We start from the raw sequence: 17379 nt of genomic DNA, 5'->3' as shown, positions 1-17379 counted from the left end.
TATTTATCTGTGTTGCTCTTCCCAATATGTTTAATCTGTTTAGCTACTGTGACTAAAATACTTAAATGTTTACAGTCTCATCACACAATCACCAGCTCTCCTTGCATTTTGCAGGTTAAGACATTACTCTATCATGGCTGTTTCTTTGTAGATACTTAATAACATTGACCTTGATAATTCTTATCTTCACAATGCTTTGGAAATCCCCATCAACATGTAATTTGGTTTCCAAATGAAACCTAATGTATTCCTGTGGTTGGATCAGAGAGAAGTTCAATCTTATGTCCTTTTTCTTTTGTTGTTTGACACCATGTCCAACATTTGTGGTGATGGTAAAAACAGATGAAAATTAAATCTTCAGAAGATGTTATACCCACTTTATCTTTCTAACTTCTTTGGTACTGAAAATTTCCAATACGTGCAAAATAAGGCTAGCTGCTTTTTTTTTAACTGCTCTATCAGCAGCTAAGATTAACTATTAAATAAATTTAATAGATGCATAGATGGATAAATAGAGAGATATTCACAAGATATTAACAGTGGAAATTCTTCTAGATCATACTTTGAAAAGGTAGATGTAACTTTGCAAAACTAGTGTTCACTAAATATTTACTGAGAACATAAAATGTGCCAGGCCATGTTCTAAGCATTGAAGATCCAGCAATCAATAAGAGAGACAGTCTTTGTCTCTGAATTACTGGTGCTTAAATGGTATGAGAGAGAATGCCTATAAGAGACCTAGGGAAGGAAAAAAGGGGAAAGAGAGAGAGAGAGAGAGAGAGAGAGAGAGAGAGAGAGAGAGAAGAGACAATAATATAATCAAGATGAGTGAAGGTGTTGAAAAACCTTAAAAAGTAACTAAATAGATTAGTTTACCTAATATTGTGAGAGAGGTATTCCTTTTAAAGAGTTATTAGAGGAGCCTCTCTAAGAAGAAACTTCAAATATGAGTAGAAATAATCAGGAGTTAGCCATGTAAACAGGGAAGAATATTTATTTATCCTTGTAATAATACAGTTGATACAAACTGCAAAGAGGAAAAACAACATTTCAGCTATTTGTCTATTTATTTATTTATATATTTATTTATTATGTGACTATACCCCAATTTTTTTTTTGACTGTAAAATGAAGCTTTAATGGATTGACTTCAATATGCTGTATATTAGGTAAGGAACAAATTTGTGGCAATAAGCACAGAGCCATTTGCTTTCAAACACCAACATTTTAATTGGTGGTCCTTACCTTTGAGTGGAAGGTAGGATAATCCAGAGAGCTGGGTAGGATAATCCAGATAATCCAGAGAGTTGTTTTTTAACTCTTGCTCCATGCTATACTACTAAAACATATCTCTGAAAATGGGTTTTATAATACATTACAAAAGTTCCTCCCAAATTATTATGTACAGTCAAAATTAAAAACCACTGACTTATTTATTACTATATTCTGGCATTACTTACATTTAACATTTAATACAAAATAGATGTTGATGTCAAGTTACATGCATAAAACAACACAAAAACTTTAAAATTGGATCCAAATTAGAAATTTATTGGTTCATGATCATTAAACAGTCAGTTTTCTGGGTTCTGATGGAATATGGGAATAAATATACAAATAGGGAATGGTCTTTGCCCTGATTATTTCTCCATTTCCACTGAAACTTTTGTGCATAAGACTGAACCAACAGTTTAAATAGTTTAACTGGAAGTGATTTTGGTTGTATGAATAAAGATTGTGTTCTCAATCATCAAATATTTCTGGAAATCCAGAAATATCTGTTAAATCAAAGAAATAACTGAGTTAGTTATTCTTCTATGCAGCATTTAAAATTAAGTATGTATCCAGTTATCTTGATTATAATGTTTTCTTTATTAAAAATATGATTTTGTACTTTGTCCTATCTTAGGAATTTCCATGGAAACTGATTCCTTCTAAGAAATTGCTATGAAGTTTTTGGAGTTTTCTCCCCTTAGGTTTATTAATCTCTATATTGACTTAGCATTTTTAAGAAGAGCCAGGAAGCACACAACCAGTGGGGGATGTATTTCCCTTAATCCTCCTACTTTAATCCCCACAGATGCTATTTTCTTGGATACTTATATCTAGTTTCAAATATTATTGATTTTTTCTTCAACTTTTCCTTTTGGCTTTCCAGGCACAATTTATTTTCTGTGTTTGATTTTTCCAATTTAACACTTTCCTGGCACAAACCAGAGAGCACAAATCAGAAGAAATATTCCCTAAGCACATTCATTTCTAAAGTGAACAAACATGAATTTAATCTTATTGATTCAATAAAGAATGATGCCTTAAAAGCCTCTTGAGTAATTATGAATTTGATAACACAAAAAGTGTCTTAATATTGACCTTTTTTCCTACTGGGAAGAATTAAGAATTCATGAGACTGGTTTTCAATCATTGGACTTAATTATGCACTAGGTAGAAAAAGATGCAGTATTTCTCTGACTGAGATCCTATTTTTAAGCTGTATTTTGCATCCTCTGAATTGCATGAAAATTTGGTTATGAAAAAATGTTAACTTTATTATAAGTGAATAGCCATGCATCATGAGGCCACAAAGTAAGGACTTAAATATATTATACTTAAGCATGATGTGGTATTCTATTATCCCTTGTTATCGGTTTCCCCGTTGGTATATAGGAGACTCTAATTTTTGTATTGAGCACTTCCTGTATGCTTATTTAGAATAAAGAAAATATATTGTGTGGTTCAAAACTAGTTCAATCATATCTTTACATTGATCATTTTGTATGTAAAAGATAGACAAACCTTGAACAATATAACAAGAAAACAGGAATGAAATGAATATTTAAAGAACATATCTTGATTTAATCTTCCTATGATGTATAAAGACTAACACATTGTATCATACTTCATAAATGTATAAAATTATTTGTCAGTTAAAAATAAATTTATTTTATAAATAGTAGAATGAAATAGACATTATTATTGCTGTGTGTATATATGTGACTGCATGACCAATGTGATTCTGCAACCTGTACACTAAGGAAAATGAGAAATTATATCCCATCTGATTCAAGTATGATATGTCAAGGTCATTGTACTGTAATGTGTAACTAATAAAAACAAATTAAAAAAATTTTAAAAAGAAACAAAACTGTGAAAAAGCTGGTATTTATTTGGACTTCAAGAGCAATAGGGAGAAGCCCTTCAATTTCTGTGTTGTTTTGTGTTTGGTTTGGTTTATCTTCCCTAGTTTAGTTTAGTTCTCCTTCTCCTTCTGCATGTAAGAGAGGTACATGGTTTCATTTTACATCTTCCGACTGAAACTGGTGAAAGAACTTGTTCATCCAGTTTGAGTCAGAACCTAAAATGTGTAGGATTATGACAGCCCTCATATTTATTAGTGAATCATATATTTAGTTGTGCTTGGGATAATTGAAGTGTTTGCATATTTCATCATATAGTCACTAATAACACCTCTTAGCACTCCCTAAAATGTCTAGTTTGAACAATAAATTATAAGGTCACCCACATATTTAGCATGTTGTTGAGAAGAAAAAGCTCTTGGAAAAGAGTTGCTTGTCTGACAACTTGAAGTATCCACTAGGAAAACTCAAAGTAGCAAGCAATTGTTAAGCACAGACTGTAATTGATGTTTAAAAAATTCCGTTTGACTTTCTTCTGTCAATTTATATGAATAACCTATATTTTACTTCTCCAATTCTTTTAATTAACATCCTTCACCTTATCCCACATTGCATATCACAGAGCACTTCACAGCGTACTGAAAAAGTCAAATGTCAGGGTGTAGCAGAGCTTCTGCTTTGATTAATGAGAAATGCCAGATATCATGGAACTTTATTTTTCTGATGTTGTCATTCTTTAATATAACTTAGGACAGCAAATTAAGTTATCTGACTTAAATCCTGCTGCATCTTATTAGATGGAGGAATGGGGAAAATAAGTAAGTAATAAAAAGACCCATGGAAAGGGGTGAATATGCAATAAGAACATCAGGACTTGATCAGTTATGTATTATTTTTAAAGCAGTCTGATGACATCAACTTGGTAGGGACTTCTTAGGATCTGACTGGAACACTGCTGAAACTATTTTTCAGCTACAAATCACTGACACTAATTTCCTCCCCACTTATCATTGCCATTCTTTTTCCTGCAAAGGATGTAGTAGTTATGTCCCTAAGTGTCTCTGAATAGCATGAATATGCAGCCATGCAATGAAAAGCGCTTTAAAAGGGTCAGTAACTGCAATTTATTTAACAGTACTGATGAGTGAAAATGAGACAACAGAAGCCATGTAAGGAAATAGCTAGCAGATAGATAGTGTTTCTTGCAGGAATTAGCCTATATTGAGCTGTTTAATGCTACCTTCAGAAGTGTCCAAAGGGCAATGAGTAACAAGGAGTAATTATAGATTAAAATTCCCTGTATCATTTTACCATAATGAACATGTCAGTGAGTAAAATATGTAAAAGAAAAATTATCAAGAAACCAGATAGACAGCTATAACTCCTGGGAGAATTTTGTAGCAGAATATAGTAATTTTTTTAAGTTAACAAACTATGAGAGTGGCTATATAGCTATAGTAGGGAGACTGGGCATCAGACAAAACTAGTTTCTCATAATGTGTTAGCCTTGAGAATTAAGAACTTTGATAAAATAGCTCTACAGAACTCTCCACAACAAATAGAATATGTAATTTGTGGTCAACTTTAAAATGACTACAAAATTAATCCCATCTATGTGTGAATCCTCTTTTGCATTGCAACTTTGTAGATCCTCTTATGAAAGGAACAGTTGAGTGTTTTTTTCATTGTCTTTGGCTGATTGAACATGCGCACTGTTTAGCACATGTGCTGAGTCCTTCTTCTTTCACTGAGCTTGGAAAACTGAGGCTGCTCTGTGTACACAGACATGGCTAGTAAGTTGAAAGAGATTGACATAGAAAAGAAACATGCACTGGTACTATGGTTTTTTGTTTGTTTGTTTGTTTGTTTTGCTATAATGACAGATTCTATCAAATATTGTTTTAATAAAAGACATTGCAAAATCAAAAAAAAAAAAAAAAAAAAGAAAAGAAACATGCCCCAACCTGACAGTTTCTAACCACCAGACATCAGAGTGGACACATCTTTGATGAAATAAGAGTCAAGGAAGTATAGCTTACTCAGCTAAACAAAAGGATTGTCAAATTAAACCAAAAAAGTTGGAAGTATTTGTTATATGATAAAAGCTAACCTGTCCACCATCTCTTATTAAATTATGAGTGAACAATATGTATATTGTATTATGATGTGGATCTAATCCTTCTCAATTTTTATTTGTGAATTTCAATTTTAATGTCAAAAGATTACCTTCATATGATAGCCTTGCATATTTGTGCACTGATTAATTCAATATTAATATGTATATTGTTTGAACCTTATAGAGTTTAAAGAATTAATCTGGTTAGATGTGGGGTTTATAAAATGGGTTTTGAGAGAGCAATTCCTTTTTTTTTTCTGTATTGTCAAGAAATAAATAACCTTTGATGTGAGTACCATATACCACATAAGAATACTGAGTTCATGCTGTGATGAATTTAAGTTTACATGTTATTATTCTGGGTCTATTACTTGATTTCAGAAATTTAAATAAAAGATGATTCTCATGGGAGGAATTGGAAATGAAACCAGATTAAAGTTACAGTGCTTTAACAGATAATTTCTTAAGGTATAGTTTTCCAATAAAGTGTGTGAAAGACTCCCTGATAAAGTTTTAGCAAACAGGGTGAGGAAGAATTGACTTCCACCATTCATATTCATGCTCTCAGGAAAACAGGAAATGATGTATGATTATCAAAGTATAGTTGACCATTAGAGTATGCACATAGTGGATTGGAGTGGTCACATGTCAAACTGCCTTAAAATTTGAGACATACAGGCATAGAGGACTTGACTATAACCCATTATGGATGTCTTTATATTAACAGATGAAAAATTCATTCAGATAAAGTGTACTTTCTTACAGAAAGGAAAAATGAAGAAAAATAGGGAAATATCAAATATGTCCCTGAAGACATTCAAAAGGGCCAAGTGTGCCTTGGTCTAAAATAAAGACCTTTATTCTTCAATGGGAAACATGTTGATAATATGGAGATGGACAAGTGAGGCTGGGTTGGGCCAGATGTCATTAAAAAGCCCACCATTCCTACTTGTTCTCACAACATACTGAAATCACTTAAAGGTAATTTGGCAATTTTTGCAGCATGTACACAGTGAGAGATAGTGCTCTCTGGAGGGTGTAAGACTGCAGACTTTGGGGAAATATTATTTACCATTTATAATTAATGAAAAGTGTTTTAATGATATCAATTTTGTTATTTACATGACAGATACTAAGTTGGCAAGTTGATTTTTCCCTGCATGTGCGTGTATGTGTGTGTGTGTGTGTGTGTATGGATTTATAAAAACAAAAAAGAGATACATTGTTGTTCCCTGCAGGCTGGATTGTTCTCAGTAAACCCCTGAAAGATGAGTAAATGTTGAGTTTGAGACCACTTCCTATTTTCTGAACATCTACTCTATATAGCATCCCTGTGATGTGCCTTGGTCTTTCCTTTTTAGATTACTACATAAGGAAATCACGAGAGTTCTGAACCTGAAAATTTGGCTTTCTTGCTATTTACAGAAATCCTCTTAAAATCTCTACCTGGAGATGCTAATTCAAATGATTTAAGGTCTAGGGATCATCTAAATCTTTAAGAGCTTCATAGGAAGTTCTAATAGGATAAAGTAATGGTTTATAAAATAGTTAACAAAGTAAATAACTATCAGAAGTTTTATCATCAATGTCTCTCATTTACATTTACAAAGGGACCTATACAGACAAATAAATCCTCTGAAACTCTTAAAGAGGATGAAGTGCTGGAAGTCAGATGCAGGCTTCAGGGGAGAAGAAAGTAGCTTATGCTGATATTCTGGTTTCCAGTAAGAGTTGCATTCATAGGATGTTTACCAGGATTCTGTATCCACTGCTGCAAGTGGTTGTGTCTCTTGGGAGGTATTCTCCGTCTAAGAAATGTTAAATTTATCAGGATGTTGCATCTTTCTTCCCTTGAGAAGCAGGAGTAGCAAAGCTAGACGTCTACTTAAAATAAAAAACGGCTTTAGGGAAACCTTCAGGGAGAGGTGATCTTTGGGGGCAAAACAATTTTGTGTTCATAGCTTCATTTTTACCTTTGTTCTAATTTAAAATGCAAGCTTCAAAATATGAAGCTGAAAATGTGCTAAACCTTTAGTATAGCTCCACTTTATTTTGTTTAAGAATCAAAGCTTTAAACTTTCTTTTAATTCTTAAAAGACTATAATCTTAAAAACACTATTTTATTGTAATACTTAAAACAATTGTTCTTATCTTTCAGGATTAAATATGTTAAAATCACACCATAAAAAAACAAACACATACAGATGTAAAGATATAAGTAAGTACCTATCTGCATTAACCTTACAAATTTGTAACTCAATAAATACAATATAGTAAATACTATGTTAGGATGTTGGAGGTGTCCTGGTTCAGAGATCATAGGTGAGGCATGAGGTGTTCTTGCAATGTTGTACACAGATAAAGATCTTTGGCTCTGAAGTCTACTGGTATGGGTACCAATCTCAGACTTTACATCTCTGGTTTGTATGACTTTGAGTGATTTACTGAACCTCATTAATTTATCTTATGAATTTGGAATATGGAGAAAATAATATTACATACCCTATAAGGTAATGTAATATTGCTAGAAATAAATGGGATATTTCATATAAAACATTTAGTGTGGAATGGAGCATTCAGTACATTCTCAATAAAGTGAAATTGTCACATTGTTATTGCCACTGAAAGATATAATTATGTAGAAAACAGGTGAGTCTGTATGAACAGATGAGAGTAAAAAAGTTTCTCTATATTAAACTGAATGAAATTAAGAGCTATTATTGATGATATCATGAGTGGATTGATTGATCAAATGTGTGAGCTAGAAAGATGATTTTATTAGTTTTGGACAATATGCAGTCATGAGCCATAAACACTGACTGGTATGTCAGTTTTCACCTGGTTCCTGTAAATCCTCATGTTACTAACGTGCTATTCACAATGGTGAAAGGAATATTGACTTAGATTGAATGTCTGTACCAATAGTAGCAATAAGCACAGATCTTAGCCACGTGACATAAAATTTGAGAAATCACTCGTGTACACTAGAGAAAGGTGATATTGAAAGACAGTAATTAAGAAAAAGTCATTAACAATAGTCTTTGTTGAAAAAATAGGGAACCTGTGTGAACACTACCATAATCATATGTGACCTTGAATGCCGGGGTCCAGCCCCAGCGGGGTCCAGGGAATCCTGAAGGAGGAGTGGCGTCGGCGAAATGATGAGACAGGAGTCGTTCCGTTTGAGCAATCTCCAGAGAGAGAGCTAAAGCAGCTTTCTCTGGGTCCCCTTTTTATTACAATTTTTCTCATCATTATAGATTCACAATACGTCATTGATTATATAATTTAAAACTTTGCCAAGACATGACATTTCCTTAACCATGATTGAGAGCACACCGATCTACATTCTTCCAGGATATGACCCCCAGCCATACAATCATCAAAGTACAGAATCATCAATAAAACATGTCACCAATTTACATCCTTCAGATTTTCCCAAGATTTACTATTTTTCCCAAGATATGTTATTTCCTTATTAACTGATGCCAAACTACATAACCAGACTCTAAGTCTTTAGCCAATCATTAACCTAAAGTACATTTGTACTTTATTTCTAATTTAAAATTCCCATCTAAAAAAGTCCCTTTAAATCTTATATTTAAAATATCCTAAAGTTTATGAATCATCCTTAAAACATATCAGAAACCTATACAACTAAAGACTTAAGAATTTCTAAACTTAAGAATCTAAATAAAATAATATTTTTAACATTATTTTAAAACTGTGTCTTATAAACCTATTTTAATTGATTCCTAAATTTATTTTCATAAAACTGGTTGAGCTGCTTTCTCGAAGAGTTTCTTTGTTTCTCAGTCAAGGTACACTAGTTCTCAAAGAGTTTGTTTCTCAGTCAAGGTGCACTAGTTCTCAAAGAATTTGTTTTTCAGAGGATGATTGTTGTCCATTATTAGGTTTGTCCACAATGTACTGAGATAGAAGAATAGCCTTTTACTTTGTCCTTGATATGCTGAGGGGTGGGTAGAACGGCCTCCAAGGCTTGAACTACCTGTTCTGTTCTAGCCATCTGAAATTTAATTTGTTTGGCATTTAACATGCTCATGCCTCCTGTGAGAAACATAAGCATGAAAATGCAAAGTCCCAATTACATAAAAAAGGGTCTCATGGTTTCGGTTACCCACCAACCAGTGTGGCTTTGCCAGCATTCATCCTCACTGTGACCCTGTCAAGACAGTGGGAGAGCGGCTTTGCCAACACTTTTTCTCACTGTGACCCTGTCAAGACAGTGAGTGGGGGATCGCCTCCACCAATTCCCCCTTTTTTATTTTTTAAATGAAGTAACTTTAGTTCCAGATGGGCTGAACGAATTTCACGACTCAGCAATCTGAACAGGACTGGAAGGACAAAAATAAGGACAAGAATAATTAAAATACTTAAACCACTATTAATTAAAATAGAAAATAAAGTTTTGCTGGAGACTAAAGAGTTTAATTTGGAAACAAAAGTGTCAGCTAATTCTGGAATGGTTGTTTCTGAAATATGTGCCTGGCTAATGTCTTTAATTTTTTCCTGTAATTCATCTATATCTAGAGTTAAATTAGTGTTTTTCCATAATCCTCGTAAATGACATTGTATCTGAGACCATGTTTTTTCAGAATAGTTATATGTGTGAGGAGTAACACAAATCCATTTATATTGAGAATGACATCTAGTTGTCATTCGAGTTTTTATGTTTTGAATTTGATTACCAATGTAAAGGACAGCCTCTTCTAAAGCATTAACTCTAGCTTCTAACTTTGTATTTATATGTTCCTGAATCATAAGTGCAGTAGAAATATTTTTTGACAACTGATTTACATGATGAGCAGTATGAACTTCTTTAACTAATGCAGTGGTGGAAGCAACTATGGACCCTATTATACCAATTAATGCTGAAATTCCTAAAATTAAGGTAGCTACAAAACGTTTAGGTCTAATTAAGGCTTGATTAACTGAATCTAATGCTTGTAACCCAGGATCATCATACCAAACAGAATCTAATTTAACAGGCAACATAACATAAGAAGGTTTATGTACAATTAAAATATGATTAGATGCTGATATGCTAGGATCAATACAATTTGTTAATGTACAACCTTCACAAACAACATCATAAGTTTCATCCTCTAATTTTGAAATCTTTAGTGTTCCTTGATTTTTAAGTAATATTGCATAAGGGGATCCTACACAAGCTGTAACAAAATGACTTTCATGTACTAAAGAAGGCCTAATCATATGTATTATGTCTAAAGAAGCCAATAATCTGTAAAGTTCTGTATAAACCTGATAAAGTTGTTTAATTTTAGTAAAATATAAAGGGGCAACCCATCCAGCTGAGAACCATTTATTCATGGGTTCAAGTGGAACGCTCCTAATAATTTGTATTTGAGGAGTATTCCATGAAGGTGACGATAAAATTTTAGGAGCCTCATATTTAGATTTAGAAATAGAAAAATCATATATTGGAAAAGAAGAATTTTTTGGAAAGATTTTAAATCCTCTTTCAATAAACATACATGTATGCCACATTGGAAATCCAAATTGTCTATCTATTCTTACCCATGAATGATCAAGATGGGACTCAGCTTTTTTACAATCTTGAAACATAGAAGGAGGCTTTTCTGAAGGCAAATTTTCTTTAAAATCAGGAAAATCTAAAGCTAAAATAGAAAGCATCCAAAGATCCTTTATATCATTTTCCTCATTTGGAGAATTTGTCATAAAAGTTCTATAATTAAGTGGTATGCAGCCCACAATTGGAATAATATTATAACTAAAACACAGAGGAGGTAAATGACTATGACCCTTAAAACTAAAATTATGAGTTGATATAGGAGTAATAAAAGAATTAGATTTACCCCCTAGGAGATTAGTATTATTGGTAAATACCTTAATATCTCCTTTTCCCCAAGTAGTGAGATGAAATAAAGGTGGATCAGGATAATATGCCCAATAATATTCAGAAGACACATTGGTTACCTGACAGGCAAGAATAGCTAGCATAGCAACAAACATTTTCTCAGGAGTGCAGAGGTTTGACTGAGTAGAAATAAGTTCTCGAGCTTGATGAGTCAATTGTTTTAATTGTCCCCAAGTTGGTAATTCTGCAAATCTTGTAGAAGATGATCGTCTGAATAAGGATTGAGGGTCATCAAAGCTCATTCGAGAGAAAGATGGAATCAAGGTAGTCATCAAATCTTCCTCAGGCACCGTGGTCAATGGTGAGGCGTGTCGGAGACTCGGAGGGCACGATCTGTTCCGCTTTCTGGTCCGGAGGCTGGACATAGGGTCGAATCAGTCTGTCAGGAATCCAAATGGGGGAATCTGCATCCTGTGGGAAGACACAAGCATATCCTCGCCCACAAGTTAGTAATACATCAGGTCCTTTCCATTTACCTGTCAAAAGATCTTTCCATTTTACCAAGGGTTTTGTTGATATTTTTTCACTTTCCCAATGTCTTAACATGGGAGTCACTCCTTTATAATCACAATTAAGATGATTGACCACAAACAAAGCATGTTGTAAAACATGATAAGGAGAACTATATTTATATTCTCCTTCTTGAAGTTTAGTAATTTGAGCTTTCAATGTTTGATGAGCTCTCTCAACTATAGCTTGTCCTTGAGGATTATAAGGAATTCCTGTAGAATGAGAAATTTTAAACATATCACAAAATTTTTTAAAAGCATTTGAAGTGTAAGCTGGTGCATTATCTGTTTTTAATGCTTTAGGCATTCCCAAATATGAGAAACAAATAAACAAGTGTTGCACTACGTCTTTATATGCTTCCCCAGTTCTTGCTGAGGCAATAATCACATGAGAAAAAGTATCAACAACAACATGAACATAACTTAATTTTCCAAATGAAGGAATATGAGTAACATCCATTTGCCATAAATCATTAGGTCTTAAACCACGAGGATTAACTCCCATGGGTAAAGTTGGCAATAATGATGGACAGGTTTGACAATTTTTGACAATAGTTCTAGCTGATTCCCTAGGGATATGAAATTGTTGTCGAAGGGCAGAAGCATTTTGATGATGTAAAGCATGACTAGCTGTAGCTTCCTGAACAGTAAGAATTTGGGGTCTGGTTAATGAATCTGCCAATGTATTGCCTTGTGACAATTTTCCTGGTAAGTTAGAATGTCCTCGAATATGTCCTATAAAATAAGGATGTTGTCTACCTAAAATTAACTTCTGTAAAGAATTTAAATGATGAAAAATTGTAGTCTTATGTTGAGGAAGAGAAGCTGTCTCTATATGAGGAAAAATTTTTACAATATACTGAGAATCAGTATATAAGTTAAACATTTGATCTTTTAATTGGGTAAAAGCCATAATTACAGCTATGATTTCTGCCCTCTGAGCAGAGGTTTCCTCTGTCTGTTGAACATAGGTTTTATCATTAATAACTAAAGATGCTCGTCCATTTGAGGAGCCATCAGTGAAAACTAAAGCTGCTGGTTGAGGTAAAGGTTCAGAAGAAAACAATTTTGGAAAAATAACTGGGTTATTCTTAACTAAATATAACAAAGGGTGAGATGGCAAATGAAATTTAATATGACCATAATATCCCTGTAAAGCTATTTGCCAATCTTCAGAATGTTCCATAAGTGTATTTAATTGATCTCTGGAATAAGGAATCACCAAACTATCCATTTCTTTCCCAAATAACTCTCTACTTCTATGTCTTCCTTTTATTATTAATAAAGCAATCACAGTAGGGTATGAGTAAATAACTTTTTTAGAAGTAACCGGCATATGAATCCATTCTAAAGGGCCTGACTGTCATAATACTCCTGTGGGTGTATGAGGAGTAGGTAAAATAAGAAAATCCCAAGTTTGAGTATAATCAACTCTTTGTAATTGTTGTTTATTAATAGCTTCTTCTACCTTATTTAAAGCCAATTTAGCTTCTTCTGTCAAAATACGAGAAGAACGTGGGTTAGAGTCTCCTTTCAAAATATCAAATAAGGGTTTAAGATCTGCAGTAGTAAGTTTTAAAAAAGGACGAATCCAATTAATATCTCCTAAAAGTTTTTGAAAATCATTTAAAGTTTGTAAATGATCAATCCGTAATTTCAAATTTTGATGGGAAACAGTTTGAGTATTTATAATTCTACCCAAATAATTGTAAGGAGGTGATTGCTGAATTTTATCTGGGGCAATGATTAAACCAAAATTTTGTAAAGACTGTGTCAGCATTAATAATATATGATGAAGCAATTGGACATCTTTATGAGCAATTAATATATCATCCATATAATGAATGATATAAGCATCTTTATATTTATCTCTTATTGGTTGTATTGCTATTGCAACATATTTTTGACAAAGAGTAGGACTATTTTTCATACCTTGAGGCAACACCTTTCATTGGAAACGTTGATATGGCTGTTTTAAATTTACAGAGGGAAGGCTGAAAGCAAATCTTTTGCGATCATCAGGATGTAATGGAATAGTAAAAAAGCAATCTTGTAAGTCTATTACCATAACATGAAATCCTTTAGGGACAGCTACTGGAGATGGGAGTCCTGGTTGTAAGGAACCCATATCCTCCATGGTAGCATTTATAGCTCTTAAATCTTGTAATAATCTCCATTTACCTGATTTTTTTTTTTTAATAACAAATATAGGAGTGTTCCATGGACTATTAGAAGGTTCTATGTGTTTTAAATTAAGTTGTTCCTTAACCAACAAGTCTGCAGCCTGTAATTTTTCTGTTGTTAAGGGCCATTGTTCTATCCATACAGGCTCATCATTTTTTCAAGTCATTTTATCTGTTGTTTCAACAATGGCCCCAATTAAAAATCCTGTTGAGCTTCTTCTACAAGAGCAGTACAGAGAGAAACTCCCATTTTAAACATTATATCTCGGCCCCATAAAGTAAAAGGAAGAGAAGGAATAACATATGGCTGAAAAGTTCCTGAATTTTTGTCATCAGCCCATTTAAGTATTTGAGTGCTTTTTGCTACATTAGTAGCAGTTCCAAGTCCCATAAGTGTTGAGGGAGTTACTGTTGTGGGCCAGGTTGAAGGCCAATCTTTTCCAGCTATACAAGTCACATCTGCTCCTGTATCTAATAAACCATCAATTATTTTTTCCTGAATCTCTAATTTTTTTATAGGACGAGAATTTTGAATTTTTTGAACCCAAAATGCCATATCACTAGAGCCAAATCCTTTTGTTTGTCTTTGTTCATTTGAAATAGTTTGGTTTCCGATAGATAAATAGGGGAGTAGCAAAATTTGAGCAATTTTTTGTCCTTTATGAATAATCAAAGTCTTCCGAGATGGAGGTTTTATTAAAATCTTAATTTCTCCAGTAAAATCAGAATCAACAACTCCAGGAATAACTTTGATTCCCTGTAGGGAAGCAGAGCTTCTTCCTAGAATAAGACCAAAAGTTCCTTTAGGTAAAGGTCCATAAATTTTAGTAGGTATAGCTAGAACAGAAGAGTCTGAGGGAATAACTACTGATTCTGAAGATGCCAAATCTAATCCTGCTGAATCTGGTGTGGCTCTTAATAAAGCCCTTATAGTATATTCTGTTGAAAAAGATTGTTGATGTCCTCTATTATTTAAGGGGCCCGAGGAGGGCCCCATTACTAGTTTTCCGGCAATGGATTGGCAGTGATTTGTGGAAATTTTTGAGGCATTGGTCCACCTATTAAAAGTGTCCCATCTTTATGAAATTTAGAGTGACAGTCCTTTGCCCAGTGAAAACCCTTATTGCAACGTGGGCATAAAGTTTTGGGTCTAGATATCTGATTAGAAACTATGTTTTCTTTATTTTGAAAATTTTTATTAGGACAAACTTTACTAAAATGACCTGTCTGTCCACAAGAAAAACAGCTTTGATTTCCTTTATTTTGTTCTCTGTTTTGAAGTCTTTTAAGAAACTGAGCATTTGTTTGTCCTTGTAATGCTGCAGCTATGGCTACACCTTGCAAATATGAGGGTGATACATCAGCACAAACCTTAACAAAATCAGATAAATTTCCTGTCTTTCTAATAGGTCTTAGGAGTGTCTGACATGTAGTATTTGCATTTTCAAAAGCTAATTGTTTAATTATAATTTGTGCAGCTTCATTATTTGTTATAATTTTTTCCACTGATTCTTTTAATCGAGACAAAAATTCCTCAAAAGGTTCTTCAGGCTTTTGTTTTATAGTACTTAAGCCAGAAGTTTTAACTCCTTTATTTTCCAATTGTCTCCAAGCATTAACTGCTAAATCTGAGCACTGGATCAAGGCAGGATGAGGAAGATGTAATTGATCACTTGGCTGAGCCCAATCATTTTCTCCCATTAACATATCAAGAGTGACTTCACTATTTATAGATTTATTATATCGAGAGCGTTCTTTAGCTCTATCTTCATAATCTGTTTTCCATAGTAAGAATGTTCCTCCAGGGAGACAAGATTTTGCAGTAGCAAACCAATCATATGGAGTCATCCATCTACTGGCAATAATTTCTACTATCTGTAAAGTATAAGGAGAAGTGGGCCCATAATCATGAACAGACTGTTTTAATTCTTTTAAAAGTTTTAAAGGAAGGGGCTCCCATTGAGGCATATAATTCTCATCATTTGAATCAAAAGTGATAGGGAGAGTAAAACTTAAATCTCCAGATTGTAGAGCCTCTTTCATAGCTCCTTTAAATCCTACATTCCGTGGAGGAGGTGGTAAAGTATTTTTCATTTTGGAACCCAATTTATTTTTGGTAGAAGATCCGCAAGAATGTGTACTTATGGGGGCAAAGAATTCTTTATTATGATATTCAGTAGCTGCTTCTTCTAAATTATCTTTATTTTGTAAACAAGACTGATCCTTCTCCTCATCTTTTTTTAGGACATAAGTTTCACTTCTAGAGTCCTTCCTTAGGGGAGTTTCTTCAGTAGGGACAGTTAAGTTAATCTTATTTAAGATTTCAGCTTCTTGAGCTGGATCTAACATATCTTTTAAAAGATTCCATAATGCTATAGCATCTACAGGCATATTTTCTGGTCCATAATTAGAGTAATATGCTCTTAAAGCTTCTCCTATTTTTACCCATGTTTTTAGATCTAAGGTTCCCTCTTCTGGGAACCAAGGACAACATTCCTGAATAAAATGAAAAAACCTCTGTAATTGTGAAGTGGGAACCTGAACTCCTTTTTTTCTAAGCAAATGTTTAACAATATCAATGAATAATCCTCGTTCCTTGGATTCTGTATTTCCCATTTTTCTTTTACCTAATTACCCACTCTCACCTGTTCTGCCAACAGGGGGCTCGCGAAACCCACGGGTAATGGCCTATCCACTCCGAAAACAAGGGGGCAAATGCCGAGGGGGCTTACCTTCAGGTGCCGAGGGGATTACCTTCAGGTCCCTGTTCGGGCGCCAATTGCCGGGGTCCAGCCCCAGCGGGGTCCAGGGAATCCTGAAGGAGGAGTGGCGTCGGCGAAATGATGAGACAGGAGTCGTTCCGTTTGAGCAATCTCCAGAGAGAGAGCTAAAGCAGCTTTCTCTGGGTCCCCTTTTTATTACAATTTTTCTCATCATTATAGATTCACAATACGTCATTGATTATATAATTTAAAACTTTGCCAAGACATGACATTTCCTTAACCATGATTGAGAGCACACCGATCTACATTCTTCCAGGATATGACCCCCAGCCATACAATCATCAAAGTACAGAATCATCAATAAAACATGTCACCAATTTACATCCTTCAGATTTTCCCAAGATTTACTATTTTTCCCAAGATATGTTATTTCCTTATTAACTGATGCCAAACTACATAACCAGACTCTAAGTCTTTAGCCAATCATTAACCTAAAGTACATTTGTACTTTATTTCTAATTTAAAATTCCCATCTAAAAAAGTCCCTTTAAATCTTATATTTAAAATATCCTAAAGTTTATGAATCATCCTTAAAACATATCAGAAACCTATACAACTAAAGACTTAAGAATTTCTAAACTTAAGAATCTAAATAAAATAATATTTTTAACATTATTTTAAAACTGTGTCTTATAAACCTATTTTAATTGATTCCTAAATTTATTTTCATAAAACTGGTTGAGCTGCTTTCTCGAAGAGTTTCTTTGTTTCTCAGTCAAGGTACACTAGTTCTCA

The 17379-nt window shown here is 33.7% G+C and overlaps 1 protein-coding gene across 1 annotated transcript; it reads right to left on the bottom strand.

Moving 5' to 3' along the window:
• Window positions 1-14860: 14860 nt before the first annotated feature.
• On the bottom strand, window positions 14861-16477 carry LOC143411505 (endogenous retrovirus group K member 5 Gag polyprotein-like). Its single transcript, XM_076872260.1, has one exon. It carries the CDS (start codon window positions 16475-16477, stop codon window positions 14861-14863), a length of 1617 nt encoding a protein of 538 aa, XP_076728375.1.
• Between the last annotated feature and the right edge of the window lie 902 nt (window positions 16478-17379).

The sequence above is a fragment of the Callospermophilus lateralis genome, chromosome 12, assembly GCF_048772815.1.
Source record: "Callospermophilus lateralis isolate mCalLat2 chromosome 12, mCalLat2.hap1, whole genome shotgun sequence".
NCBI lineage: Eukaryota > Metazoa > Chordata > Mammalia > Rodentia > Sciuridae > Callospermophilus > Callospermophilus lateralis.
Note: the sequence above shows the minus strand (reverse complement) of the source record. Positions and strands in the feature narration are given on the sequence as shown.